The sequence below is a fragment of the Meriones unguiculatus genome, chromosome 10 (genome assembly GCF_030254825.1).
Source record: "Meriones unguiculatus strain TT.TT164.6M chromosome 10, Bangor_MerUng_6.1, whole genome shotgun sequence".
NCBI classification, from domain to species: Eukaryota; Metazoa; Chordata; class Mammalia; order Rodentia; family Muridae; genus Meriones; species Meriones unguiculatus.
This window is the reverse complement of record NC_083358.1, coordinates 10,746,311-10,773,558: the sequence shown is the minus strand read 5'-3', so window position 1 is coordinate 10,773,558 and position 27,248 is coordinate 10,746,311. Positions and strand designations below refer to the sequence as shown.

Genomic DNA, 27,248 nt, shown 5'->3' with positions numbered 1-27,248 from the left:
ACAGTGCTGGTGGACGCCACAGAGAGCGCTTCATCCACGCATCCACAGAAGCCCTTGTCAGGGTTCCTTTGTGGGACAATCAGCTTACAGGAGACTTCAGTTCAGGGTTGCAGAGCCATGTTGCTTTGGGCCTGCGATTAGGTGGAACCATGCAGGGGCATCCATAGAAACAAATCTGCTCACTTCATGGTGGCCAGGAAGCAGGGGGCAGGAGGACAAGGGCACACTCCCAGTGACCTGTGACTTTCTCCTCAGAGGCTCTATTGCTAGTGTGTAAAATTGCACAGGTCCTATCAGACCTGCTATGGAGAAAGGGTTCAAGGTCAAGGTTGCCCCCAGGTTCCACAAAAGGGTTCCATGTTACCGCACAGTTGATAGCTCACTTTATTGTCAGGAAATTTTGTGATTAATGTATGCCCTGGACCCCAAATCTTCCTTCATTCCTTTTTCTGAAGAAGAGGTCTCAGTGGGGCCTCTCTCCAGGGTTCCTTGGATCAGTGGTGCCTGTAGGCAGTTCACACCCCACCTGCCTGGTTGTTATGGTTCTTCAGCATGTCCGAGGGCTCTAGGTAGAACAATGCCAATTTGGGGACGTCTTTGTGTCTCTTATCAAGTGTTTCAGTGGCAAAGGCACATGGTGGGACAGATGCCAAGTGCCAGGCCCGGGGATCAGATTCCCATCCTTCCCCTGCCCACAGAGAAGTTGGGGCTTGGAAGGGTCTGGATGTGGAAGTAGCCAGCCTTGGCTCAGTTACCAGACTTCTCGAGGCAATTGGCCATAAAAGGGGGCAGCTGCCGGGGCTGGTTTCTTGATTAATGAGCCCCCTGTATGCCTCCTCACTGTCCCCATGGAACCCTGGGATGGCCCTGCCCTTCGGGCCCAGCTGCAGGAGTTTTTTTTAAGGGACTAGAGCCCAGCTGTAGGTGTACAGGGACTCCACAGCTGTGCCGCAGCAGGAGACCAGACCCCTGAACCTGCTGGCCTTAGCCCCATTTTGCACGGTGCATGCTTGGTGTTGGCAAGCAACTACCCATGACTGAAGGGATTGTCCAGGTCCCTATGTTGGTGGTTGCAAGATGGGATCATGGTGGGAAAAAGCAGGAAGCCTGTGACCTGTCATCGCCTCCCTCTCACACCGTGAGGTGTGACGACAGTTCCCTTGCCATCCCATTGCAGTGTGGCTCAGTGAAGTCAAGCACTCAGCTGGGGGCAGAGGCAGGGATGGAGTGGTCACGTGGGGGACTGTACTTAGTGACAGTGGGGCTTGTGTGTGAGGGGGTGGGACTGAGGGCATCAGGCTTGATAGAGTGGGACAGGATGGGTGGATACTGTGTTTGTGAGGTGCGTATCTTCCTGTCACCCTATCAGAAAGACAATGGGACAGAAGCTTTTCATGGTAATGGAGCGATAGGAGGTCTAAGTGGCCATCAGTGGGTAGAGCATGTAGGTGGTCTGTGCACTGGGTCACTATTCAACCACAAACGGGGATGAGGCCGAGCTTCTGCTCTGGGTAGATCCACACAGGCAGAATGTGATGGGGGTGGCCGGGGGTGGGGGTTCCCTATAAGGTGCTGGCTTCTTGGCATCATGGGTGTCTCCTCTATCTCAGGGCTCTTGGTTAGTTGAGTCATGCCATGTGACTCCTCTCATTTTCATTGGTGGCCCCTTGGCAGAGCCACCATTGAATACCCAGGTGCAATACTGCCCTTGACCTTATCGATAAGTGTTACCTACCCACCTGTGCTGGAAGGGGCTACCTATTGTGCCATGTGCCATGTGCTCTGCTCCTGGGGACCAGAGCAAAGCTTCCTTCCGCCATGCTACAATGATGGTGCCAGGGGACCCCAATCTTCAGTCTGACAGCCCCCGCCCCCACTCAGTGATGACTCAACTTCCACTCGTCCCCACTGTGGCCCACTCAGCTGCTGCCGGAATGACAACCAGCCCTCTGCTTACAACCCCGGCCATGACGAGGCTGCTCCAGCATGTAGTGGCGGCTCCAGTCTGGAGCGGCTGATAGAGGGACTTTCCAGATACACCTTACCTTTTGGGGTGCGGGAGCCCCCACCCCACTGGGAATGGTGTCTTGAGTCAGCCTGGAATCTCGTCCTGGGGGCTGAAGGCTCATGAGTCATGCTTACTTCATCACCATGGAAACCAGCAGTAGGCTAGGGTGGCAGAGCTGATCTCTGAAAGACAGGCTGGCGAAGGCTGTCAGATGGTCACCCCATTCCTGAGCACCCCACTGGATGAGAAGTCTGAGAAAGCAGAAAATGTAAACATTAGCTCTGAGGGCCTTGGGGGTTTGAGGAGGGAACCCTGGTGAGGCCCCTCCCGCCACCTGCTCTTTCTTCGGTCAGGCCTTGGAGGCTTTTGAGCCAGACTCATCCCAGAACCCCAGAGGGCATTTTCTGGAAAGCACGGGCCCTCTCACACTCCCATATTTGTCCCGTAGAAGAAGAACACTGCCACAGCTCAGAGCCTTGTCCCCCCCACCTCCCATGAGAAGGCGGTGTCCCTAATGCGCAACTCCCAGTGTCCCAGAAGGCTGCCCTCCCAAGAGTCAGGACCTTGGGTGGTGGATGTCTGTGCCCTCAGCACCTAGCACATGCTGACCCAGCGTGGTGCTCAGCACAGAAATGCTAGTGCCAAACCCACCTGGTTAGAGTGTGGCCGAGAGAAGCAATCCACCCGAGCGAGCCGTCGAAGCAGTGGGTCCCTCATCCCCGGCCAGGGCTCCCAGGACTCCTTAATATCTCTCTAATGAGAGTAATTTGGCAACAGCGGGAAACACGCCGTCACCCTTTGTCCCAGTAATTCCATTTCTGGGAATCCGGCCTAAAGAAATAATCCTAAATATAGGCTAGAAAAACAGGCTTCACAAGGATGTTCACTTCGGAGTTTATCGCTCATGCAAAGCAGAACGGCAGTTCTGTCAACGGCAGAAAGGGCGGGAGCAGAGAGAAACCCTGTGCATAGCCACAGCACAAGCAAATTCTTTGATTTGAGTCTCAGAAAATAATAATAATAATAATAATTGTTTAGGACTCAGCGGGTAAAGGTGGCAAGCTTGATGAGCTGAGTTTGAGCCCTGGGTGGAAGGAGAGAACTGAATTCTACAAGTTGATTGCCACATATACACCTTGTGTGTGTGCGCACACACGTGCACACATGTTTATACAAAGATCAGTAAAGAGTAATGGATGCTATGTTTAAGAATAATCAGGAGAAGCCAGGCAGAGGTGGGGCAGGCCTTTAATCCCAGCACACAGGAGGCAGAGGCAGGTGGATCGCTGTGAGTCTGAGGCCAGGCTGGTCCACAGAGTTGAGTTCAGAGTGAAATACTGCCTTGAAAAAAGGAAAAAAAAAATAGGCAGGAGAGATGGCTTAGTGGGTAAGAGCCCTTGTTTCACAATCATAAGGATCTGAGTTTGAATCCCCAACATTCACATGTAAGCCAGGCATGGCGGCACATGTCTGGGACTCCAGTGTCTCAGAAGAGACAGTCTAGACAAAAGCAGGCCAGCTTCAGGTTTAGTGAGGACCACCCCCTGCTTCGTCTCAGGGGGGTAAGCAGAAAGTGATAATTGTATTGTAGGGCACCTGATGTCCTCTGCCCTCTATATACCTACCTGCACGTGGCACATGTACAGGCCACACATACACAGATGCAGAATTCCGCACACACGGGGAAAATTAAAATGAAAGAGATGTATTGGAGTATTAATGAGCGTGTGTGTGTGTGTGTGTGTGTGTGTGAGAGAGAGAGAGAGAGAGAGAGAGAGAGAGAGAGAGAGAGAGATGGGGAATTGGACCCAGGACTTTGAACATGCTACATCGCTGGCCCTCTTACGTTTTATTTTGTGGCCATCTCATCTGCCTACACTAGCCTTGAAGTCACCCTGTGGTTCTGGCAGGTTTTGAGTTTGTAATCTTCTTGCCTCGGCCTCCAGGCTTTATGGGCCTGAAGCCCCAGGCTTGGTTCCCAAGTGATCTCGATTTAATTTTATCCACATGCTTAGATTCTGTCCCTCACCTTCCCACGCTTCATTTGTTAGTCAAGTGTGAGTTGTCATTCACATGTAGTGACATCCACCCATTAGTGTGCAGATCCTGGAACGCTGATGGATGATGGTGCCACCAGGAGGAGCAGCCGTTTGGGGGGAGCCTGTTTCCAGTCACCCCAGCAAGTATGCCCTGCCTTCCCTCAGCCCTGCCCACCCCTGCAGCCTGAAGCTTCCCGTCTGGCTCAGTCCAGACCGAGGATGCGATAACCGCCCATCTGGGGTTTTGTGGATTCCAAGGTACTCTGCACCATCGACCTGTGGGCTTGACTCTAGAAAATGCGTCATCTCTCAGTTGTCCCCGAGAGCTGCGTTTCCCAGTTTCCTTTGGTGGCGGGAGATTCGGTTGCCCTCCTTTCTGATTCACCTCTGGCCTGCCGTTGACTCTGGCTACTGTGTCACCATGGCTGTGGGTAGCGCCGCCTCAGTGTGTGACACACCTGCTCCCGCACGTCCTGTTCGCATTTCAAGCCTCAAATTTTCCTGTCCCAGTGAGGGCGCCCTGGGCAGAGGCTGTCGTCAGCGTAGCTTGAGAGACAGTGACCATAGAGAATCCTTTGGATGTAGAGGAAAAGACAGAAGATGAAAATGGTATCCCTTGTGCCGCACCACTCTACCCATCCTTAGGGTTCTACACTAGTGTGGAAGTGTGGCCCCGACTTGGGGTCCCAATACTTCTGCATTGCTGTTGCAGTCCAGACCCTGTTCAGTCATCTTAGTTTTCACCCAGTGGCCCTTTGTGTCCCCATATTCCATAGTAGGCTCATTCGTCCCATCTTCTTGAACTCTCTTCTGCTGGGATGCTTGCTTAGTTATTCCTTGTCTTCAGCGAGTGCTGGATCCCCACTTGTTTTTGACACACAGACTTGCCAGATAGCCCAGGCTGGCCTCACATTCTGAGTCCTCCTGCCTACATCTTTCGAATGCTGGAATGACAGGTGAGCCTTACCATGTCCTGCTTGGGCAGGAGTCTTGAGGAACTCTTCACCTGGATTTTGGGGTTTGGGGAAGAGGATGTCAGAGATAAAGTATTCTGTCAATCTCTTTAGTATGATCCTGATGCTGAGCTAAGTAAGCCCTCAGCAACTTAGGTCCCCTGGAATATTCTCTGAAATTCTATGTATTAAATTACCCCCAGAGGAGCCAGGTTCAGAGAGGTGCAGTAACAGTCTTAGTGACACACAGTGAGAACATAGGTCTTTAATGGCTCTGAAGACTGCTCGGGGCTAAGTGCTGAGTCAGTCGGTGGAAAAGCAAGCTATCGATCCGGTTTTTAAAAACAATGCGTACTTATTTATGCCCAGCCTTTTCCCAGAAAGCCTTGCTCATAGCTTCAGCTCCAAGCTGCTTTTGTTGGACAGCCTGGCCAAGTCGTAGAATGGAGGTGGCCTGTGCAGGTGGGCACTGGCTGTGTCCTTCTGAAGGAGCTGGGGCCACAGCATGGCCAGAGGTCTCCTGGGAGGCTTTTGGAGACCAAAACTTGTGGGCTTTGTGCTGCTTTGAGCCTAGGTGGTCTGGTTCCTTCGTGATCCTGCTGTGCTCTCTGTCACAATGGTGGGTCTCCTGTGGTGGTTTAGGACGGGTATTTTTGACTTTGCATCTTTGTTGCTCAGCATTGCAACCCTTCTCCTCCGCTTTGGTGGGTACTGAGAGCTTGGGGCCAACTAGCCTTTTGAAAGAGAAAGGGCTTAATTACTGCCATTGCTCTCGAAACGAGGATTTTTTTTTTTTTTTTTACTTAATAAAGAGGACCAGGTCTGCCCAGGTCTGTTGTGGGCTGGCCACGTCTGTTAAAATGACAGTCATCCTGAGAATTAGGCTTGCTGAACAGGATGGCAAAGACTCCCGTCCCTGTTGTTCATAGCAGACAGCTGCGAGATGGACTGTCATCAGTAAACACAGGAGATACTTGAAAGTAAGCACCCACCCAGCCAGGGGCAAGGCTGAACTGTGTCATTCACACACCGGGCTGTGTCACTGGCAAGCGCCAAGGAAGACGGAATGGGCGTGCAATGCAGGAAGGGTACTTATTCTGTAAAGTGCCGAGATGTACTGTGGCCCGCAGGCCCTGCGGAAGAGCAGTGCACTGGTGTGAAGAGCTTGGGACCGGCTGCCTCCTCTCACCGCTGTCCTCCTGGCTCTGTCCTTGATGGCTAGACTTTACTGTAGCATCTTCCCCCGGTGGGGGACGTGGTCTCTACACCCCAGGTGGACCTGTAAGCTCTTCTACCTGCTACCTAAGCCGTGTCTGCCCCTCTTCCATCAGCCCTCTCGCTGTTCCTGCCCCCAGGCCTCTGTGTTAGCCCTGTGGCCCCTGTTAGACAGGGGCCCCTGTCCTCTGTCCCTGTCACCATGCAACATTTTGAGTCCCCCCCATTCAGTGCTTGCTCCCCTCACCCCCAGCTTACTCTTCGGGATGTTTTCTTTGCTGTCTGTCCACCCCACTGGATTCCAGCGTGGCTCCAGAGTATACTAGAAGCTCAGTGGATTTCTGTTGATCCTGAGTTGGTCATTCACTTTTCTTGAGGCTGATGGCCACCCACACTAGGGAAGCTGAGGCAGTTTAGCCATCAGCTCTTTCCACCTCCCCTTATGTGTCAGTTGGTAAGGAAGACATGATCAGAGACCTAAGTGTCTGTGGTAAAATGTTCACTGGGCCATGGACTTGAAATGAGACCGTCCTGTTCCAGTATAGCTAGCGTGGTAGTTATGTTCATTCAGTCTTAGCTGTGGGAAGCTCATAAGACCTATGTGCTCCAGGGATGGCCCTGGCACCTCCTTTCTAAAGTCACCGTGAAAGTTCACTCATGGAGTTCCTGGAGCAGTGTGTGCATACCAGTGGGTCTGTGGGAAGTGGCTGGGGTGTTGAAGACCCTAGCAGGCCCTGATGGTACCTGTGTTCTCCTGATGCTTCTCTGAGACAGTGGAGCTCTCTTAGAGAGCAGTGTGGATGGCTTTAGGCTTCTCTTGCCTTCTCCCAACACATACTACTGAGCCATGGGGTGGACCAGGGGCTGAAGAGAGACAGCATATGCACTGTGGGCTTTGTGGGTGAGGAAGCAGGATGGGTCAGAGATCCTGTCAGTAGACTGCTGTAGGGAGTGACCCCCATGGACATGGGCCCTTTTGGAGCCTTTGGAGGATGCTTCACTGGGGAGGGATGCTGAGATTCTCCTTCTGTGCCGTGCTGGGCACTGTGATCATCAGGGGATGATCCTTCACCTTTGCCCTAGGGGTTCCCGTGCCTGCTCCTCATTTCACACCCTAGGTGTGGAATGGCTTTTCCCCACAGCCCCTCCCCACAGTGGGGTTCTGCCAGCTGAGAACTCTGGTCCCCCTTTGGTTCCCAGGTGGATGTATTTCTGTGCTCTCGCCGTCTGCTCATCAGCTCTCATAACCCGGGCATGTTTCTCTCTTTCTCTCTCTTTGCTACAGCCGTCTGGGTACATGGAAAACTCAGTCTCCTACAGCGCCATTGAAGACGTTCAGCCGCTGTCCTGGGAGAACGCCCCGAAGTACTGTTTACAGCTCACGATCCCCGGAGGGACCGTCCTGCTGCAGGTACGATGAGTAAACATGAGAAAGCAGTTCTTCTCTGCATCCCTCTCCCTCACCTGCTCCCTCTGTAGATATCAGCCTTCATCAAATTGGAACATCATGACGATACAAAAGGCTCTTCTTAGAAGGGCAGGAGGAAGGGCCGGGCATGGATTAAGCACCTGTTACATGCTGCTCACTATCTAGGACCTGGCTAGTTCTCCTGAGCCTGAAAAATGAATTCTCTAGCCTCTGTTCTGCAAATGGGGAAACTGAGGCCCACGGGCCAGTTGTCGGGCCTCAGAAGTTGTGAGGAGTACCTTGTTATGAATCTTCTCTTTGCTGGACTTATTTGAGGATGTGTCGTGTATCTTTTTGGTTTAGTTTAGTTTTAGTTTTGTTTTTGAGAACAATGGAAATATAGGCTCTGTTGTGTCTGTGAGGACATCGGTTAGAAACGACACAAACATCATTCAGACAGATGGTTGAACAGGAATTGATCATGCTATTTAAATTGCTGAGATATCCAGTAGAGGCCTGCAAAGAAAAGCTGGATCCAGGGCCAGATGATGGGTGATGTCATTAATTCATAGTCTTTGCCCCTCCCTGTATTGGTTTCGTACATTATCAGTGTGTGGTAGGAAACAAGGATGGCCACTTAGAATTTCTAATTCTTTAAAAAGTAAGAGCCCCTTTCCCTCCCTTTTGAATTTCATGGAAGATTCGGGTTGACCCTGCCGGTCTCTTGAGACTATGCTCCACTCTGGCTCCCTGCTCACTTTGGACTGTAGCAGCTCAAGGCCCTTCTGGTACCACCTGGAGGCGGGAGAAGGAGGCACCCTGGAAAGGGGAAGTAGCAGCTAGGAGCCAGATGCCACAACAGCGCAAGGGACACTGTATAACACATCCCTGTCCTCACTCTCTTCTCTCAGAGGACACACAAAAGCTATGTGTGCCAGAGCCCGTCTTCGAACTCGGCCACCACACTCTGCCCTTTGTAACCCACCTTCCATACTTATCCTCTGCCTCTGCCATGCCTCCCTTGTCCTCACTGCCTCCCTTCTGCTCCTCTTGACCAGCTGATGACTACAGTACTGGGTCTATGCAAGGCTGGGCAGTACCAGGCCCTTGGGGGGGGTGCTGGTTGACCCTATGAGCAACAGTGGCGAAGACACGGAGGACCCTGAAGGGCAGCAGCAGGACAGCCTTCTGGAATGTCTTTACTGCTGAATTATGCCGTGTCGAGCCTGCTCCTCCCTGGGCCCTACAACCTCCTCCTCCTCGCTCTCAGCCTCCAGGGAGACCAAGCCATAAACACACGATTACTGAAGCTGCAAATCAGACACAGACATGTCCCGGAGGACTGGGGTGGAGGGGGAGGGGAGGGTGATTCACTCAGTCTCGGCAGCTGGGCCCTGGGGATACATTGGTGTGGGGTGCAGGGGGATGAGTAGGCGGGTGCCCTAGAGGGGGCCATACCTAGTATGAGCGTGGGGAGGTGGATCTCTGCTGCAGCTGGGAGGGGGGGTTGATGCCAATGACTGTGTCTAGATGATGTGGTCTTGTCAGCCTCAGACTATACATACTGGGGCATTAGGGAGCAACAGAAGGCTCTTAAGGGACAGAGGAGACACTAGACAACACATCAGGGGCTGAGGGGCAGAAGGTTGCATGTGTGAGGAATAGCCAGGGAGCTCTGCCTTCTCTGTTGATCGTGGTCCCCACTCACTAGCATGAGGGCCTTTTGTTTCTGGAGCTAGAGAGGTCAGCTTTATCCCCCCCAAGGAAGGCTAGAGCATCAGAAGAGCAAGGCGTGCTGGCCAGCTCTGGGCATGTCCCTTTAACCTGGCCAGGGCCCTGGCTGGTGGTGGTGATGACTCTCTCAGTCTGCAGTGGGCCGAGTGACGCGTCAGAGCTCCCCCTGCGGGCTGACAAGCCAGGCTGCCCCAGCGTCCTCCACGCTTGCCGCCCCTGCTCGGTGGCTGCTGAGGCAGAGGCAGGAGCAGCAGAGGAGGAGAGGAGAAGGGAAGAGAAGAAGCGAGAGGAGAGGAGGCTGCAGCAGCCACGGCTGCGATCCGGAGCCCAGCTCAGGGAAGCAGAGCAGTCTCCCTTCAGAAAGCTAGGTGGGTGCAGCCCTGCCCCTGCCCACCCCTTGGTTCTTTCTCCTCCTTGCACCTCATCAGGTCAAGGTTGGCAGCCTGTCCCTGCCTCCTCCCTAGACTCCATAATTGCGCATGGCTTCTCTGTTCCCCAGGGTAATGCCAGAGCTGCTGGTTAGGGCCTCTGCTGGGCATTCCGGTCCTTATGCTGTGTGTGACAGATGTCAGGGCCATGCATTTGTCTTAATTCTTGAATGACATACTGTGTTAGACCCCAGAGCCCAGGTGTCACCAAGAACAGCCTCAGTGACTGGGGACAGATCTTCCTTGCCCCAGGGTGGGAAGGGACCTGGGAAGCAGCCAGGTAGGATGAAGGGTCACAGCTCAGGGGTCGTGGCCTGGTGGAAGCGCCAAGAGCCTGTTGCAGAATGACAGAAGCCCTGTGAGCAGAGCATGGGCACTGCAGCCACCAGCCCCTGTGGTGACGTGAGCTTGGGTTTAATTGATGCTATCGATTGGAAACTGCGCTTTTTCGGTGCTGAGCCTACCGAGTACCAGGGTTCTGCTCTATCTGTGTTGCCTAGCCCTCTGTTTCCCACCTCTCATCATCCCCCTCTGCTTTTGTGTCTGTCTTTCTGGCTTTCCATCTCTCCATCACCACACTTCTCTTCCATTTCATTCTCTCCTTTTCTCCCTCTCCAGCTTTTGCTGTTTCTTTCTTCTCTAATGTCTCCCCAGCCTCAGAGCATCTCTTCTCTTCATCACCCTCCTGGATTCCTCCTCCGATCCCAGTATCCTCCCAGTTCTCACTCTATCTTAGATTGGTAGTCTGTCTTCCTGGAAGTCCAGCCCCTGGGACCTGACCTGGGCTGAGGGGGTTAGGGGAGGGGATTCCAGGAAGGTTGAATGACCCTTCCCACGCCTGCTTTTAAGTACCATAGTGTAATCCCCCTGTAGGTGCAATGGACGAGCTGTCAGTGCCCAGCATGGGGTCCAGTGAGTGCTCCTGGGCACTCTGTGATTGCCACGTGAGCTCCCTAAGCACATGTTAGAGGCTTCAGCAACAGCCGAGGCCTGCTAATCACGTTTCTGCCTTCCCACCCTCTCGTCAGCTCCATTGTGAGGAGGCCAGCTTGTGAGCACCTACACCGTGTATGTCCTATTCGGGGCACCTTGCTGGTGGCTACTGGAGAAACGCTAAGCACTAAGGAACCATGCGGTGCTGATATCCTTGAGGTGGACTGGCCACCCTTAAGAAAGAGCAGACAGAGCCCAAGGTGGCTTGAATAATGAGAAAAAGTAGGCACTCTTTCCTGACCTCGCACCCCCACTCCTTATTACCGGTCTCAGAAGCCCCGTGGGAGATGTGCAACTGTTTACCCCCACCCCACAAGTAACTGGCAGGGATAGGGACAGGATGGGTCCCCTTTTTACTGGAAGTGAGAGTGACGGAGGGAGAAAGAGAGAGAGAGAGAGAGAGACAGAGAGAGAGAGAGAGAGCATTCCCGGCTGTTCTTTGCTGTTTTTCCTGGACATTGGGCAGGAAGCTGAACTTAGGAATAGTCCCTGTAGGCTTCAGACTGTTTTTCTCACCTCTCGGACAATGCAACAATGAGCTAGAACTTGGCAGCCTCTGCTGAGGAAGTTGGGCAGGCTTGCCTGGAGCCAGCCCTGTGGGAAGGTTATCACCAGGCACAGGCAGAGAGCCACCAGAAGCCAGCCTGGGGCCACGGGGGCAAGGTAGGCTGTGGACGCCCTCTGGGGTTCCAGGGGATTCTCCTCCAAGTCACCCTCAAGGCACTCACTGCGCCTAGTGTTCCCTGGGATCTGGGTTGTCCTGGCTCATCTCTCGTCGGGTGCCACCCTGGCTGCAAGGGAGCTTCACAGGTAGACTCTCCTTCCAACCGCGGCACAGCCAGGCCTACTTGTCGTCTGCCAGGAGCTGCCTGAGGAGGCCTGTACTGGGATTCCAGAATGTCACCTGGCATCCCCGGCTGAGGGAATTCTCACCTTTGTCTACCCCTGCTTGGCTCACCCTGCTTTCCATGCTGGCTGACCGGTGCCAAGCAGCTCTCAGAGCCACAGGGCACATCCACAGGAGCCAGGTACACTGCTTGCGTGCTCACTAGCAGGTATCGGGCCGATCAGACTTGGAGGGAGATAGGCTCAGAGGGAGATGGGCCCGAGGCGTGATCCAAGACTACTGTGCTAGCCCAGTGCTCTCAGCAGTGGCAAGAAGCTTCTGGGCCTTGTTTCTTCCACTGTAACTGGACCACAGTCCTTGTCTCCTTGGTTAGCATAGAACCACACAGTCCAAGCCTAGTACACCAGGTTCAGGGATATACCACCATGCCTGTTTTTGGAGACTCAGCAAAAGCATGGCGACGAAGAGGGTATCAGAGCTGAAGGGTTTCTTGAAGTTCCGTGTAATGTGTACGTGAATGTTCCTACTGTGAATCAGTCCTAAGATCTACCTCCCTCCTTTCTTTCCTGCCTGCACATCCATTCATCTGGGCGTGAACCTGTCCACTTATAGTCTGTCGACATACCTACCCCATCCATCCATCTACACACACACGCCTACCCATCCACCCATCTACCCACTTCCCCATCGGTCTCCCACCTCCCTCATCTATCAGTCTACACACACACCTACTCACTCACACATCTATCCATCCATCCATCCGCAGGCACACCACCCATTCACCCACTTGCCACTCTGTACACCTATCAATCCTTCCATCCACATAGGCACCTAATCCTCTAACCACTTACCCCTCCATGCATCCTTTTACCCATTTACCTGCCCATCCATGTAGTCATCTGTCTGCCCACTTAGCTCTATCCATTTGCTCATGTATCTACGTATTTATCTATCCATCCACCCACCCACATGCTCATGTAACCGTCTACCTGCCCATCCGTCCATCTCTCCGTTCCCACTTACTCTCCCCTGCACCCATCCAAGCCTCCTTGCCCTGTACACATGAATGCATGTTTCCACCCAACCTGCTCTCTCTCAACACACCAGCCAGTCTTCCATTGCGCTGGGTTTCACACACAAGGTGGTGCTTACATCACACATAGTTAGTTTATAAGCTCACAGAGCCATAGCTGCAGGAAGGAGGACAGCTATACAGGACAGAATGATGTCAGATGAGCACAAACGGGGAAGCCAGCCTCAAGACAGCCATCCTGGAGAAGTGGCATTCTGGGTGTGATCAGGGTGGCTAAGAGTTGAGCAGGCACTGAAGGGAGCAGGTGAAGATGGAAAGTTCCCAGTACAGTGTTAGGCCATGTCAGAGTCAGGCAGATGGATGAGGCAAGCTGAGATCCGCTTCACTGAGGAAGCAGCTCCAGTCCTTCGTGGCTCAAAAGAGCAAAGGATTCCTACCAGTTCACACTGCTTGTTCCTGAGGCTGCTGGAGCACACATCATATGAGATGCTGCTGCTGCTGCTGCTGCTGCTGCTGCTGCTGCTGCTGTGTGATTGGGGACAGGGATAAGTCTCTTAAAAGCAAAGCTTCTGCCCACAAGTGAAAGGTCTCTTTCTTGTCACATCAGCTCACGCTCACTGGCCAAGACACCTGGCTGTGTGTGCTTGTGCTTTGTGTCGGAGGGAAGGGAGCTAGAAACAAGCCTGTGGACAACACAGAGACATCTAGGCCCCAGGTCCATATCAGGAAGGTGGCATAGGCTGTGCTTGACTCTCTCATCCCAACATCAGTTGGATCTTCTGAAGTTGCCTGCTGGGAGGGTGTGGCCAAGGCTATGCTCCTGAGGCCCAGGAGAGAGTCTGTTTCCTTTCCCGGTTTTTGGGTGTTCCATGGAGTCCATGGCCTTGACCATCTCTGTGCTTCAGTCCGACTGGCCTACCTCCCTCTTACATGGACTCTGTGATCCCACTGGTGATCTCCCTGTCACAAGGACATTTAACACTACAGGTGACTGGTGTATGCATTTTTTTTGGAGGCTCCCTTTTGCATCATTCCTCCCCACCACAAGACTGTGGACCAGGGCTGTGCTGGAGCCGGCCCATCCTGGTTTACACTTGCTCATGAAAGCTGTGAGTCTCCTTGACAGAGCTAACTGTAGAAGTTATTTACACCAGAGACACCAACACATCTGTGGCTGGAGCTGTCTGACTCCAGAGAGCCTTTGTTGAACATTTGCACCATCCCACTGTCACACAGCCGAAAGCTCATGGTCATGAGACCAGATACTGGGTCAGGGCTGACCAGAGCTACGGTGCTCGTGAGCCACAGATTGTCAGGGGGATGCTTCTCCTCACAGGCCTCTGAAGGTCTGTATCATTGGGTGGCTGGCTCACAGCTAGCCTGTGATCAAGGCCAGGACTTGAGCCTGGGTCTTTCTAAGACTGAGCTCTGGAAGATATAGACAAGGGGTTGGAAGCCCATTGTGGGGAATGTTGAGAGAATCCCGGGTGTGACAAGCCAGGTTCCTGGGCAGTCCTGGAAGGACAGAGGACTGGTGAGTCCACTCAGCTCTATCACCTTTGGCTAATTCCCACCATCCATCCAAGGTCATTCCCTAACCATAGGGAAGGTGCGCCAGCCAGCAGGGCGGGGACTCTTGTACCCAGCAAAAGTATCCCATACCAGCAGCCTTGTCTTCTGTTCTGATTTTGCTCTTGAGGGTCAATGCATAATTTTTTAGGGGGCAAGCCAGGGCCCCAGGGCAGAAGACACTGGTTAGTGACTTGTGTGATGGCCAGTAAGATGGTCTGAGACATTCCAGAAAATGATGGCCTTCCATTCTCCTGTTCTTGTTGTTACAGGCTGCCAACAGCTACCTGCGAGATCAGTGGTTCCATTCTCTGCAGTGGAAGGTAAGTCAGGACCTTGCTGCTGGTTTGCAGCGGGTTTAGCAATTGATGGCTGAGAGCTGGGCAGTACATGGGCCTGGAGGTGGGGAGCTCTGCCTCTTGGATGGCTCAGTGAGGGGTCACTTCTTTTGCTGGAAGCTTCTGCCCTCTCCTCAAGGGCTGTGCCTTGTGATAGAAGACCCTGGTTAGGTGACTGCTCCGTTTGGAGCCATCCAGCTGGTGCCTTGCTTCTGGGAGGATCCTAGACCTGCTTTCATCAGAAGGAAGGCAAAGCTGGGGTTAGAGAGGCTTTACTCTGGGTTCCAGAAGGTTCCTTGAACAAAGGTTGAAAACCTTGGTGGTGTTCACTGGCTTTGCTTCCTTTTGATTGGCTGGCTCTCCGTCTTCACCCCTGTTCTCACTCCTTGTGGACATTTCAAGTACTTGGAGAGAGCAGACTTCTGCTGTCATTTCTTAGGTCTAGGCCAGCTCTCCTAAAGAGGGTCCCCTGCCTCCTGGGACCCAGTTCTGTTGTGTTCAGTGGTCCAGGTGGTGGAGTCTGGTCACAAGGCTGCTCATTCTTTCCTTTATGTTCCTGGTGCCAAGTCTGAGCGACGTAAACACAAGTCATCAGAGTGAGACTGCATTTATGGAGCTCCTACTGTGTACTGGCAACTGGGCAAGACCTCTGCTGTGCATTTCCTGTGTGAAGTTCATTCCTGTCTGTTTCTGGCCTAGTCTGGGAAAGGTGAGGCTCAGTCAGTATGTCAGCCTCTGGCTATGAGGGCGGAGAAGGGTTTAGGGGTCCTGACTCACCTTTTGAGGCAAACGTTTCCTTCAGCTGTACTCCAGGCACACCTGCAAGGCTGTACTTACGAAGGTTTCAAGAGGTAACCAAGACTGAGGCAGGAGGACCAGTTTGAGGCGTACAAGGAAATGAAACACCAAGAGACTTTGGTCGAAAGATGGTTTCAGAGTAGTAGTCTGGGATTACATGTGGGGCTAACAAAGGGAATGTAGAGCTAGGGAGGGGATCCTTGGGTTTCTGAGGACCTGGGTATCGGATGGCGATTCGGATGGCGTCTGACGTCTTTACCATCACTAGATTCCATCGGTGAAAACTCTTGAAAAGAACCTGGGAGAACTGAGCCAGAGGTGTCAGAGGATGGTGATGGCTTTGTCAGGTGCTGTCCCTTCCTCCAGGATGTAGGTGGTGACCTGCATTCTCACCATATAAGCTTGTGTGAGATGTTGGTGTAGTCCGCCTGGGGCAGTTGGCCCCCTATGATTTGGGTATGCAGCCACCAGGTGGCAGTGGTCTTTCGTTGTAGCGACTTGATTCAGTTACGGCTCTTGGGAGATTCAAGTTTGGTGAGAGCGAAAACCGGCTGTCGTCCATCCTGGCAAAACTGCAAAGAATGCTAAGATGTTTGGGGGAACGCTTCCAGCTAGCAAGCTCTAGCTGGAAGACCTGGATTCGATTCCTCGCTTTTTCTTGTTCTGGTCCAGATCTGGGAGCTTGTTCATTTAACTGAATGCAGTCACTAACGTCTGTAATGTGACAGGCCTGGCTTAGATACTTCTACTTTGCTGTCATTTAGCTAGCATGAGAACTAGAGTTCAGAGAGGCCAAATGGCTTGGTTTGCCCAACATCAGTCAAGATCCGTGGGTCCATCCTGCCTCCTCATAGTCAAACTGCTAGAGATTTGGGCCCATCAGGCCATTTTGGATATGACCTTCTCTCTGCTTCTCCTGTGACAGCCACTCTTTTGCGGGGGTGGGGAAGGCTGGTTTTGTTTTGTTTTTTTAAGGTGGGTCTCACTGTGTTGCACTGGCCATCCTGGAACTACCTCTGTGGACCAGGCTGGCCTCAAATTCAGAGATCCCTGCCTCTGCCTCTGCCTCTGCCTTTGTTTGGGTTTTTTTTACTTGTTTCTTTTTTCCATTTTTAACAGAAACAAAACAAAAACTACCAACAATAGACTGAATTTAGGACGTTTAGCAAATCCCACAAACACGGTTTGAATTTGTGAATTTTCTGCATGTGGCCTGCAACAGGAAGTACATCTAGAGCATGCTCTTTGTATAGTGTGACGCACGCCTCTCGGATACTGTGTCTCCCGGTTTACCTTGCCTGGACTTGCCCACCGTGGTGTCTTTCCTCAGGAGGGCAAAATTGGGTCCTAAAAAGACTTAGCTGTAACCACAGCATGTGACCCTCCTCTGCCAAAGGATGTGGCGGAGTCTACTTCAGGCTGTCCCAAGGAACATAGCAGGATGTGTGGCTGAAGCCTCCTTGTAAGATTCTTGTCGTATTTTAAAGTCAGGGAGTTTTTTCTGGGGTTTCTTTATGTGCTCCCTGCTGCCATCATGGCCCTCTTGGCTGAGGGGTTCCCTGATCACTGTTTTCTCTGCCTGAGTAGATAGATTTTCTTGAGCCAGCAGTTGCTCTGAGGAAACATGAGGCTGGCAAAGTGAGACCGTGCCTCCTGAGTCCTTTCTCCCTCCCCCCTTCTCTTTCCCTAGAAAGAGCTCTGCTCTCGCCCATGGCAGTCTTGGTCAGGGGAGTCCAGGGATGTCCGGGGTCCTATGACGAGCTGGAAGACCAGCACCTCCTGTGCCTGGAACGGGATGGGAAAGAGTTGCTCTGCTCTACCCAAATCCCTGGGAGCCCAGCCTGCAGTCCCAAGCGCTCCCTAGGGAGGCTGTCTGTTTGGTTTAGGCAGCAGGCCCTTGAGGCCAGTTCCCTGGGGTGTGCAACATAAACAGTCATAGAGTTAATGAGGCCTCAGCTCTGACTCAGATGCTCCTCTCTGCTCCTGCCCAGGCCCTCAGAGGCCAGGGTCTGCAGAGAAAGCCTATGTGTGCATGAGGGAAAAGCCTGTCACTTGTTCAGGGCCATTCTGTGACTGTATGTGAAAGACAGTGAAGAGACGTATCTGAGAGGATAGATCCTACTGTGTGTACAAAGCTGAGAGAAGACAGGTCCCTCCATTTGTAAAGGCTGTAAGGAGATAGACCTTTTGTACAAACCCTATGAGGTGACGGGCCTGCTGTGTTTCACAAGACCATAAGGGGGAAGGCATAATGCATGCTGAAGGCCAAGAAGAGAATGACCCATCTAGATATATGTTACTGTGAAGGGACGGGCCCACTGTGTGCACTAGGCCATGTGTGGGGACAGCCTAGGTTGTGTGACACTGTGTTCCAGGCTGTAAGCACGTGCTTACAGAGCTGTGAGAAACTGGCCCGTTCTTCTCTCTGGGCTCTGGAGACGAGAGGCTCCAATGTACACATTTGTGAGGGGCAAGCCTGCCTGGACATCTTGGGGAGTAGCTAAGGCTGGTGGTGAGCCCCTGGCTAGGTACAATGCCCTGTCCTAAGCAGCTGGGACTCTGCAGCTCAGCCTTTTGCTTCCTGGTGTGGTTTGGAGGCTACACAGAAGTAATAAAACCCACAGTGAATGCATTCTCCAGGGAAAGTAGGTCAGTTAAAACACAACAGGACAGGGGACAGGCTGGGTATATGACAGGAGGCTGGCTGGCCATAAGTGCATTTGCATACATCTGGCCACAGCTGCCTAGTTCTCTCCAGCAGGCTTTTCCAGGTCCCTGGAAGTTGTGACCTTACAAACACTCCAGTTCAGACCTCTGTCCCTTTTCTGTACTTGGGAGGAGGATGACAAAGAGAAAGTACTATAGTGTATAAAGGCAGCCATTGTGTTCATGTGTTGGCAGTGGAGAGTGACTTGACGCCTCTGTCACCCTCTCTGGGGTGGCAGTAGCATCTCACCTACTGGGTCTTGTGTGAAGATCATGGAGCCTATAGTTTGTGAGGGAAGTGGAGTGGGTCCTGGAGGAGCCAGTGTCCCGCCACCTACCCTCTTCTGGCCTCAGCCATGCATTCTTGCAGACCAGTAACAGTGAATCCTCACGAGGAGTCCCTGCCAGGTTTGGCCAGAGTCTCTCCCAGGCTCCTGAGGACCTTAGGTCCGTGTGTCACACACATTTGTTGAACCTCAGGATAGTTTTTCTGAAGCCTTTGTCACTCTTGTCTTATAGAAGAGGGGCCAGAGCCCAAGAGAATAAAGACATTGCCAGAGAATGAAGACATTGCCAAGGACAAATGCCTTCTTAGAAGTATCCTGGGCAGTTGCCATGTAGCAATGCCTGACCCATGACGTGTTCAGAGCCCCTGCTCAGGGAAACCACTGTCAGGCTCTCTAAGTGGGCTCTTTGCCGCTCATACTATCAGTTTCATCCTACGCTCCACACAGGGAGGAGGCCTGGCCTGTGCCAGGATTGCAGGAGGACCAGGTCAGCGTGACTGAAGGCCCTGAGTTGACACTCCATCTTGTACCCCTTGCTGAAGGCCAAGTCAGAGTGCTCCCGGCACGAGAGGCCTGGGACTCAGTACAGGATGCTTCAGTGCTGCCATCACCCTGGCTCTGCACCCCACCCCACCCCACCCCCTGACATATATACCCTATAGATTGTTACTGGAGTTTTTAGGCTCAGATGCTGGGCCCTGATGACAATAATACAGGCGGGGCCACCGCTCTCTGTATGCCCATTATACAGACACCAAGTAGTGAAAAACAGGAGGGGAGGGCTAAGAGTGCCAGTAACCCCACCTTCACCCCATCTTCCAGAGTCTATATTCAAGACAATGACATGAGGTTTAGGTTATAGAGACGCACAACTAAGCAGCCCTAGGTGAGGGGTGGCTCCATCCACTGAGCCATCATTGCTTCAGGGGATGAATTGTTACATTGTATTATTACATTGTATTATTATTATTGTACTACATTGTATTCTCTTTGAGGGATCCAGGTTCCTTTTTCTGACTGGCATCCCTGACCCCAGCCTTTTCTTTCTCTCAGCAAGAATTTCCTGGGGGAAATTGTAGTTGCTTGGGGCCCGCTGCGCCCGCAGCTAGAGGGAGAGGACACAGACAGTTAGCTTTCACAGACCCTGATCCAAGTCCTCGATCCTGCATGTCTAGAATGGGAGAGCGCTTTGCATTTCCTCCAGGCCCCACAGATGTGTTGTGGGTTAAGGGTGAAGGCAAGCTGGTCACCTGTCCTTGGCTGCCCACCAGTATAGCCACAGTCATACCTGGCGCCCACACCTACGCACATAGACCACTCCCTTGTACTCAGTGCCTGGCCCTGGCCTGGCCCTTCCCTTTTATAACCCAGCCACACGCCTGCCCTGCCCATCCAGGTTGGCTCTTGGCATGCAGCCCCAGAATGATCAGAGGGACTGCCGGAGCATTGTAAAAGTCGAGCTGTCCTCACTGTGCAAGAGGCCGCCTACCTCAGCACCTCGGGAAGGGCCTGTGGCAGCACAGAGAACAAAGGTGACTGGCTCTGGGGACTCGAGTGGAGGCCTTTGCGGCCCAGGCTACCTGTCTCCAGTGCCTTCACCCTCAGTGCAGGGCCCCTCGCTGGGGTCCCTGTAACTAACAACAAGGAGACTCCCGGGATTGAAACTAACAAATGGCAGAGGCTGGGCGGCCTTGGGGAGGAGAGCCGTGTTCCCAGGCTTCCTTTATGGTGGAGGAAAGAAAACAATTACTGGCCACCTTCTGATGTTGAGAGCCTGCCTCAGTGGGGGATGTCATGGAGCCCCGAGTTTTGGTGAGGCCCATCTCAAAGGATGAGCCTAAGGAGCACAGGGATTGGTTGCGTGACCCTCTGCTGGACACAGGTGGGGCAAGGATGCAAACCTAGGTGGCCTCTGAGTTAGCTTCGTCCCCTCCTTCCAGCTTCTTCCTCCAAAATTTGGCAAAGTTGTAGACATGGAAGGTGTGGGGACGAGGGACAGGACCCCCGCCCTGAAGCTCCGGTCTCTCCGCTTTCCCACTTAGTACATTCTCGCCTTTCTTCCTGCCTGCCTTTCCTCCTCCTTTCCCCAGTGCTGGGGATTCTGTGCTAGGTAAGTACTCAAATCACCAAGCTCCTTCCCCTAATCCTGTGTTTGTTCTGGAGACAGGATCTTGGCAAGTGGCTAAAATTTGCCATCCTCCCGCTCCAGCCTCCAGAGTAGCTAAGATACTATGATGGACACAGACTTCAGACTTGGCTTGTTATAGGCTCTTCTTTTTCACAGTTTTTCTACAGAGAAACATATAGAGCAGATGAGGCAGCCCCAGGGAATTCTCCCCAGGGGACCTGAGGTGTGGCCACACGCACAGTAACATCTATTAGTTTGGCCTACTTGAACTTAGTGTTTCGAATGGACTCATCTGTGCCTTGGGCTCGTAGGCTGAAAATTAGGTTTGCGAGACTTAGATGCGTTGCTTGCCCAGTGACGCTGTGTTCTGTTGGTGCTGCGTGGCGTTTGTTGTGCTTTGAGTGTGTCTCAGCTTGTTGAATGCTCTTGTGGTGGGACACGTCCAGTGAGGCCTGGTCAGGCAAGACCATCGGGAACACTCTGTCTCTGCCCACGTTCCCGTTGTGGGTGCGTGGGAGTGAAGTCATCGGGCTGTGGAGCACAGTTGCGGTCACCTTGAGCAAAGACTGACCACTCTTTTCCCAGAATGGTTGTGTATGTCCATGGCTTCTGAGGGGGGAATGAGAGCCCTGGGGCAGGGGTACTGAAAAGCACGTCTGCTGTTTGTTGGTTTTTAAATCTTGAAAAGGACAAAGAACTTCACAACAATTCCCACTGGCTGCGAACCTGTTCACACTTTTTTGGCTTAAAAGTGAAAAGGAACTATAATCCTATTTATCAAAGGCACACAGGTCCTTTGTGGAGTTAGTTGACTGTCATCCTCACTAGACTCAGAGAAAATTCTGGTAGAGGGGACAGAAAGACTGTAAGAGCCAGAGGACTAGGACAACCTGTTAGGTAGTATGTACCTACAGGACAGGGACGCGACAGTGACAAAATTTCAACAATGTGCCTGTCTAAAACAAGACCTGACTAATGATAACCAGCTGCTGTGCCAGTGTGGACGGAGGAAATCTTACGAGATCCCACCCTTAGGTGAAGGACTACAGGCCATCGGTGGCTGCTGAAAGAAGGAGAATCAGTTTCCCTGATGGATCATCCAATCCCCAGTGGTCACCCTAAACACATCTCTATAGAATCAATACTCAGTGGACTCAATAGGTTATAGTATATGTATATAAAGTTTATACTTATAATAGGTTACATATGTGTGTGTAACATTAGTAACTAAAGTGATGGTTTTGAGAAGGCGTAAGGGCATGAGAGGAGTTGGCAAGGGGGTTAATGTAAATACAGTACTCACGTATAAAATTCTCAAATAAAAAAATTAAAAAGACAAACGGAGCCGTACACAGCTCTGTGGCAGTCCTTTAAAATCACGGCAGGTTGGGCGTTGGTGATGGACTCCTTTAATCCCAGCACTCGGGAGGCAGAGGCAGGCAGATCTCTGTGGTCTACAAAGCAAGTTCAGGACAGCCAGGGCTGTGCAGAGAAGCCCTGTCTCAAAAAAACAAAGCAATCAATCAGTCAATCTCAGAAAAGCCTAAGAATGAAAAGCAAGCCTTTCTCGAGTCTGCATCTCCACTGGCTGTCCCTGCTGCTGGCCTCGCCGGCTGCCCAGGCTGCTTTCCTTTTAGAACACCACACGGACATTATTCTCCTCACCTCGCCATTTGGGTCCTCATTCCTCTGGCTTTTATATATGGCAGGGTGTCTCTAGATTCAGGGAGAGATTGGCCTTATCCCTTGCTTCAGCCCTTCCACAGGGCACCCAAAGCCCAGCTGGTTCTGAGCTCTGTGTCTGTGAGGCTTTGCTTGTGTTTTGACAAGTTCCAAACCACCCATCACCCGAATTCATCCATATGTCTTTGTTTGATGCCCTCAGGCTGTCCTTTGCCTGACACTCAGCCTGTGTACTCAGGGACTATTGTTATTATTATTATTATTAGTAGTAGTAGTAGTAGTTTTTTTTTTTTTTTTTTTTTTTTTTTTTGAGACAGGGTTCCTCTGTATTCATGGCTGTTCTGGAACTCATTACAGACCAGGCTGTCTTCAAACTCACAGAGATCCACCTGCCTCTGCCTCCCAAGTGCTGGGATTATTAAGTCAAGGGAGGACAAGTTAGGTGTAAAACCTGTACCACAGCAGCTGATTGGTTAGGGAGACACTACTGACGGGCTAGTGATGTATACGATGTGGATACATGCGGCACATGTGACCGGAAGAGAGACTGTGCTCTTACTAGCCTTCATTACACTGCTCGAAACAATGCTAAATGGTAAAGTCATGGACAATGCAATTCTGGAACTTTCTACTTAGTATTTTTATACCACGGTGCTAAGGTTTGAATCCGAAGTATTACACAAGGGCTCACACATGGAGGAGTTGGTTGCCAGATGGTGAGCTTTTCGGAAGTGACTGGTTCCTGAGGACTCTGGCATCCTGAGTGGGTCAATACTTTGACAGACCTATACAGGATTTGATAACATTATTGATAACTGATGAACTGTAGTGAGTGTTTTTTAATCTATTTTATTTGTGTTCCTTATGCCTCTTCCTTCCAGCCCTTATTCATCCTAATTCCCTCCAACCCCCCAACACTAGGTAGGATAGAAAGAAGGTTAGAGGGGAAAGGGGCAGAGTATGTTTCCTGCTGGGTAGGGCAGTTGGGTTCCTCAGGGCAAGTCCAGTCATTGTTTCAGGATATCTCCAACTTCTTCTCATCAAACTGCATCAACAGCAACCAGGAGCAGCGGGCGGGGCAGGGTGGGGGAGCAGCAGCCTCCTTCTTTCTTGGAGCTGCCCCTTTCCTCTCCCGGCTCTGGTATTTATACCCTCTCAGAGTCCTCAGAATTAAACTGTCTGCAGCTGGCAAAGATCATGCTCTGCCAGAGCATGAGACAACCATAGTTAACAGCTGTTGACAAACTAAAGCAGCCCCATATCTCATACCTGGCATTAAAACGAAAGCATGTTTATGTAATATGACTGAGTTTTTAAGGAAGCCAAACTCCCACTACAGTGGACACTTGAGAAGTTTGGACCTTGCTGGTGGAAGTAAGTCCCTAGAAGTGTGCATCTGAAGTATGTATTTTACCTCGAGCCCTTTGCTCTGTCCTCTCTGCGTCTTGGCTGCTGTAAGTTAAGAGGCCTCCTCAGTTATACAGAACACCTCTTCGGTCACCCTGTCATACCTCAAGCCCAGAAACAATGGAGTCGAACAGCTCTGGACTGCAACCTTTGAAGCTGTGAGCCAAACAAGAACTTCCTTCTTGCAGCTGTTTCTCTCAGGCATTTGTCCAGTGGGAAGGCCACTGTCTGGCCCTGTGGAGCCTGGAACAGGGAGATCAGGCCACAGGTGAACGAGGGCCACTGTGATCCGTCCGTTCAGAGCACATAGAAGGGGCTTTAGATCTTTAGTAATTCACTGTCATCCATATGCGGCAACAGGGATCCAGGGAAGTGGATTTGAGCTCTCTACAAACAGCACCAGGGGCTTGGTTACCCAGTCCTCACCCTGGGGAATTGGTCTCCCTATTCCATAAGCCAAACATCTGGAACCCAGACTAGATATAGTGACCTGCCCCAAGCAGCAAGGCTAGAGAGGGAGGGAGGGGATAGGAAGGTGCCTCAGAAGGAAGACCCTCAGAATCCCCCTCCCACCACATTCTTAGTCAGATACGGTGGCACATGCTTGTAACCTCAGCCCTGGAGGGCCAGAGACAGATAGATTCCCTGGGGTTCACTGACCAGCCAGCCTCGGCTAATCAGCAAGCCCCATGTCCTAACAAGAGACCTTGTCTTGAATGGAAGAAAGAAAAAAAGAAAGTCAGGCAGTTGTGGCACGTACCTTTAATCCCAGCACTCAGGAGGCAGAGGCAGGTGGATCTTTGTGAGTTTGAGGCCAGCCTGGTCTACAGAGTGAGTTCTGGGACAGCCAGGGTTACACAGAGAAACCCTGTCTTGAAAAAACAAAAAGGAAGGAAGGGAATCCAGCTGCTAGCTCCTGAGCCTCCACATGCTCAATGCACATATGCACGTGATAGGAGACAGAGGAGCTGTCTTGGGCCACCAAGCCTGTCCTTGAACCCCCTGTACTTCCCCAACCCTCCTAGAGACCTGGCTCTGAGCTCCCTTCCCCTTTGTTATGAAGGCCTGCCTGGGTCTCTGGAGCAGTATGGTGGCTCTCCCAGTGTTCCAGAAAAAAAAAAAAAAGTGGTATCTGTGGGTTGTTTTTCCTTCCAAGCAAGCAGGGGACTGGAGCTTCCGTGTGTCATCAGCACCCGCTTTGATGGGGACTGATGAGTCACCAAGCCGCACAGGGAGGATTTTTCACATACATGGTTTGTGGGTAAGCCCTCTTTCTGCCCTTTAAAACAGAATTTTATTTGATTCCCACCCACCCCCCATCACCACCTTTTTCTCTTGGTGGATGACTTTTCCAGACATAACCAGAAGGCAGCATCATCATTCGACATGACCTCCATTCCTCAGGAGGCTCTGGTGGGCAGTGGGGTGCTCTGATCCGGGGACGCTGTCTTGCCATCAGGGTGGCATGGTGGTTGAGTGACCCAGTCGGGGAGAGGATAGCCCACAGTTCTGGGTTGGTCTCAGTGACTCCCGCCCGCCCACTGGCTTGGAAACGAGGCTAAACAGAGACTTAAAAGAGTAGCCACAGCTGTCCCAACAGAGGAATTCACCCTCACCCTTTGAGAGATGGTCAGGCTTGCCTAGGGGGTGTGATGGCACAGATCTGGGGAAGGAGGGGCCTGGGGAGAAGCCAACTAGACAGGGTTGGTGTCACAAGTCTGAGGCCCTTGTGGCATCCACTACTTTGAGCCTTCAGGGTGGCCCTAGCACAGACTGAGACGTGCAGACAGGCAGAGATACCCACTAGTGGGGACTCTAGTCCCCTCATAACAGAGCTGCTGTATGGTAGCATATTGTGCCAGGGGACTGCGTTCCTGGAGTGGTAGAAAAACCAGTGCATATCTACGGAGGCCTGGACCAGACTCTTTGCAAGGGGCTGTATCTGTCCTTAGATGGGCTAGGTTTTCAGAACCACAACAGTAAAGGACACCCAGAAGAAGGGCAGGGTCCCTTCACACTGGCCAAGATGTCACATGGCCGCTCAGGGAGTCAGACTGTGAGCTAGGAATGTGGCTCAGCTGACAAGAGTGTGAGCAGGGCCTGCACAGAGCTTCACATTCGTTCCCAGCAACTCGTAAAATGGCTACCTGCAATCCAGGCACTTAGGAAGTGGAGGCAGGAAGACCAGGAGTTCACAGCCACCTTTCGTTATATAGTGAATTCAAGGCCAGCCTGGCTACATGCGACCCTGTTTCAAATAAATAAACAAATTCAGGTCTAAGTCATGAAGTGGGGTAGAGGCACAGCACGCTGTGTCTTACCAACATTCCCTGTAGACGATACTGACGCGTAGCCAGAGAAAAAGTAAAGCTTGGAGAACGTTCATTGTGTGACTTCTAAATTCCGTCCATTTCGTCCGTGCCATCTTTTCTAAGCTGCACAGTGTCCCTGGGAGGGGAGTCCCAGGCCCTTATTTAACAAACAACAGAACTGACCCTCAGACTAAGTAATTTTCTCATGTAGCCAGGCCTGAGTGCCACCTCAGGATCTGACTCCTCCCTCTGTCATCGTTAGACCCTGTTTCTGTGTCCATCAGCTTTAGGTCAAGTGTCAGTGCCTGAATATGTTCTCTGGATTTCTCTGCTGTGTCCCCTTCCCTAATATTGGTGGCCTAGAATTCCTCATGATGAGCTGTCTAGAGCCCACACTGGAGCCATCCATTTGGGTTCCCCTGGGTCTGAACCCCAGCTCCATCCAGGAAAGACCAGTTGCAGGAGAAGACAAGGATAATGTCTCCTTCTGCATCCAGGGCTAACATTGTGGCCCATCAGTCAGAAATGCACACAGAGGCCAAACTGCTAGCGAGTACATTCGCAAGACCCGGGTCCTTCTCCAAGTTGTGTCATCCCGGCCCCAAGGACAGGGTCTCATGCCTGCAGCTTAGTGGAGATTGCCCAGCACTCCCATGGTGGCTCATCACTGTCTATAGCTCCAGTACTAGGGATCCAACGAATACCCTCTTCTGACCCCCAAAGGTACTAGACATGGTATATGTACATGCAAGGAGGCAAAACATTCATACACATAAAATAAGTAAATCTTTATTTTTATTAAAGCAGCTTAAAGAAGGGTTTACTTTGGCTCATAGCTTGAGCATACAGCCCATGATGGGTGGCAGGGGGGCGATTTGGCAGCAGGAACACGAGGCAGCTGGTCACATGGCATCCACGGTCAGGAAGCAGTGGGGGAGATGAATGCTGGCGCTCAGCTCCATTTGATTCAGCCTGGGACCCTGGGAGGCAGACGGTGCTGCTGCTGTGGAGGTGCGTCTCCCAGGGGGCTCCAAATTCTGCCAAGTTGACAAAGCAGATGAGCCGTCACACGTGTTTGTGCCTGGCTTTAGTGTTTGGTGAGAAGCCCCACTGCAGCCTTTACTATCCGGGTACACAGATATGTCACGGGCAGGGCTCTGGTCAGCCCTCTGCCCCTGAGGGCTCCAAGCCAAAAGCTCTGCCTGAGCGATCCCTAAGTAGATATTGGGTTGGCAGGACCTCCGAGGGCCTCTTTTTTTTTTGTGTGTGTGTGTCTTCTAGAATGTCTTTCCTCTGGCAGTGTGTGTGTGTGTGTGTGTGTGTGTGTGTGTGTGTGTGTGTGGTGGCTTGCAGAAGCAGGCC

The 27,248-nt window shown here is 52.0% G+C and overlaps 1 protein-coding gene across 1 annotated transcript in view; it reads left to right on the top strand.

Moving 5' to 3' along the window:
* Cmip (c-Maf inducing protein) overlaps positions 1-27,248 on the top strand; it is a 192,050-nt gene that overhangs the window by 108,274 nt on the left and 56,528 nt on the right. Inside the window, exons 2-3 of the mRNA XM_021640039.2 lie at positions 7,501-7,626; positions 14,500-14,550. Of these exons, the coding sequence (XP_021495714.1) occupies positions 7,501-7,626; positions 14,500-14,550 (177 nt within the window). The remainder of the gene's footprint in view (positions 1-7,500; positions 7,627-14,499; positions 14,551-27,248) is intronic.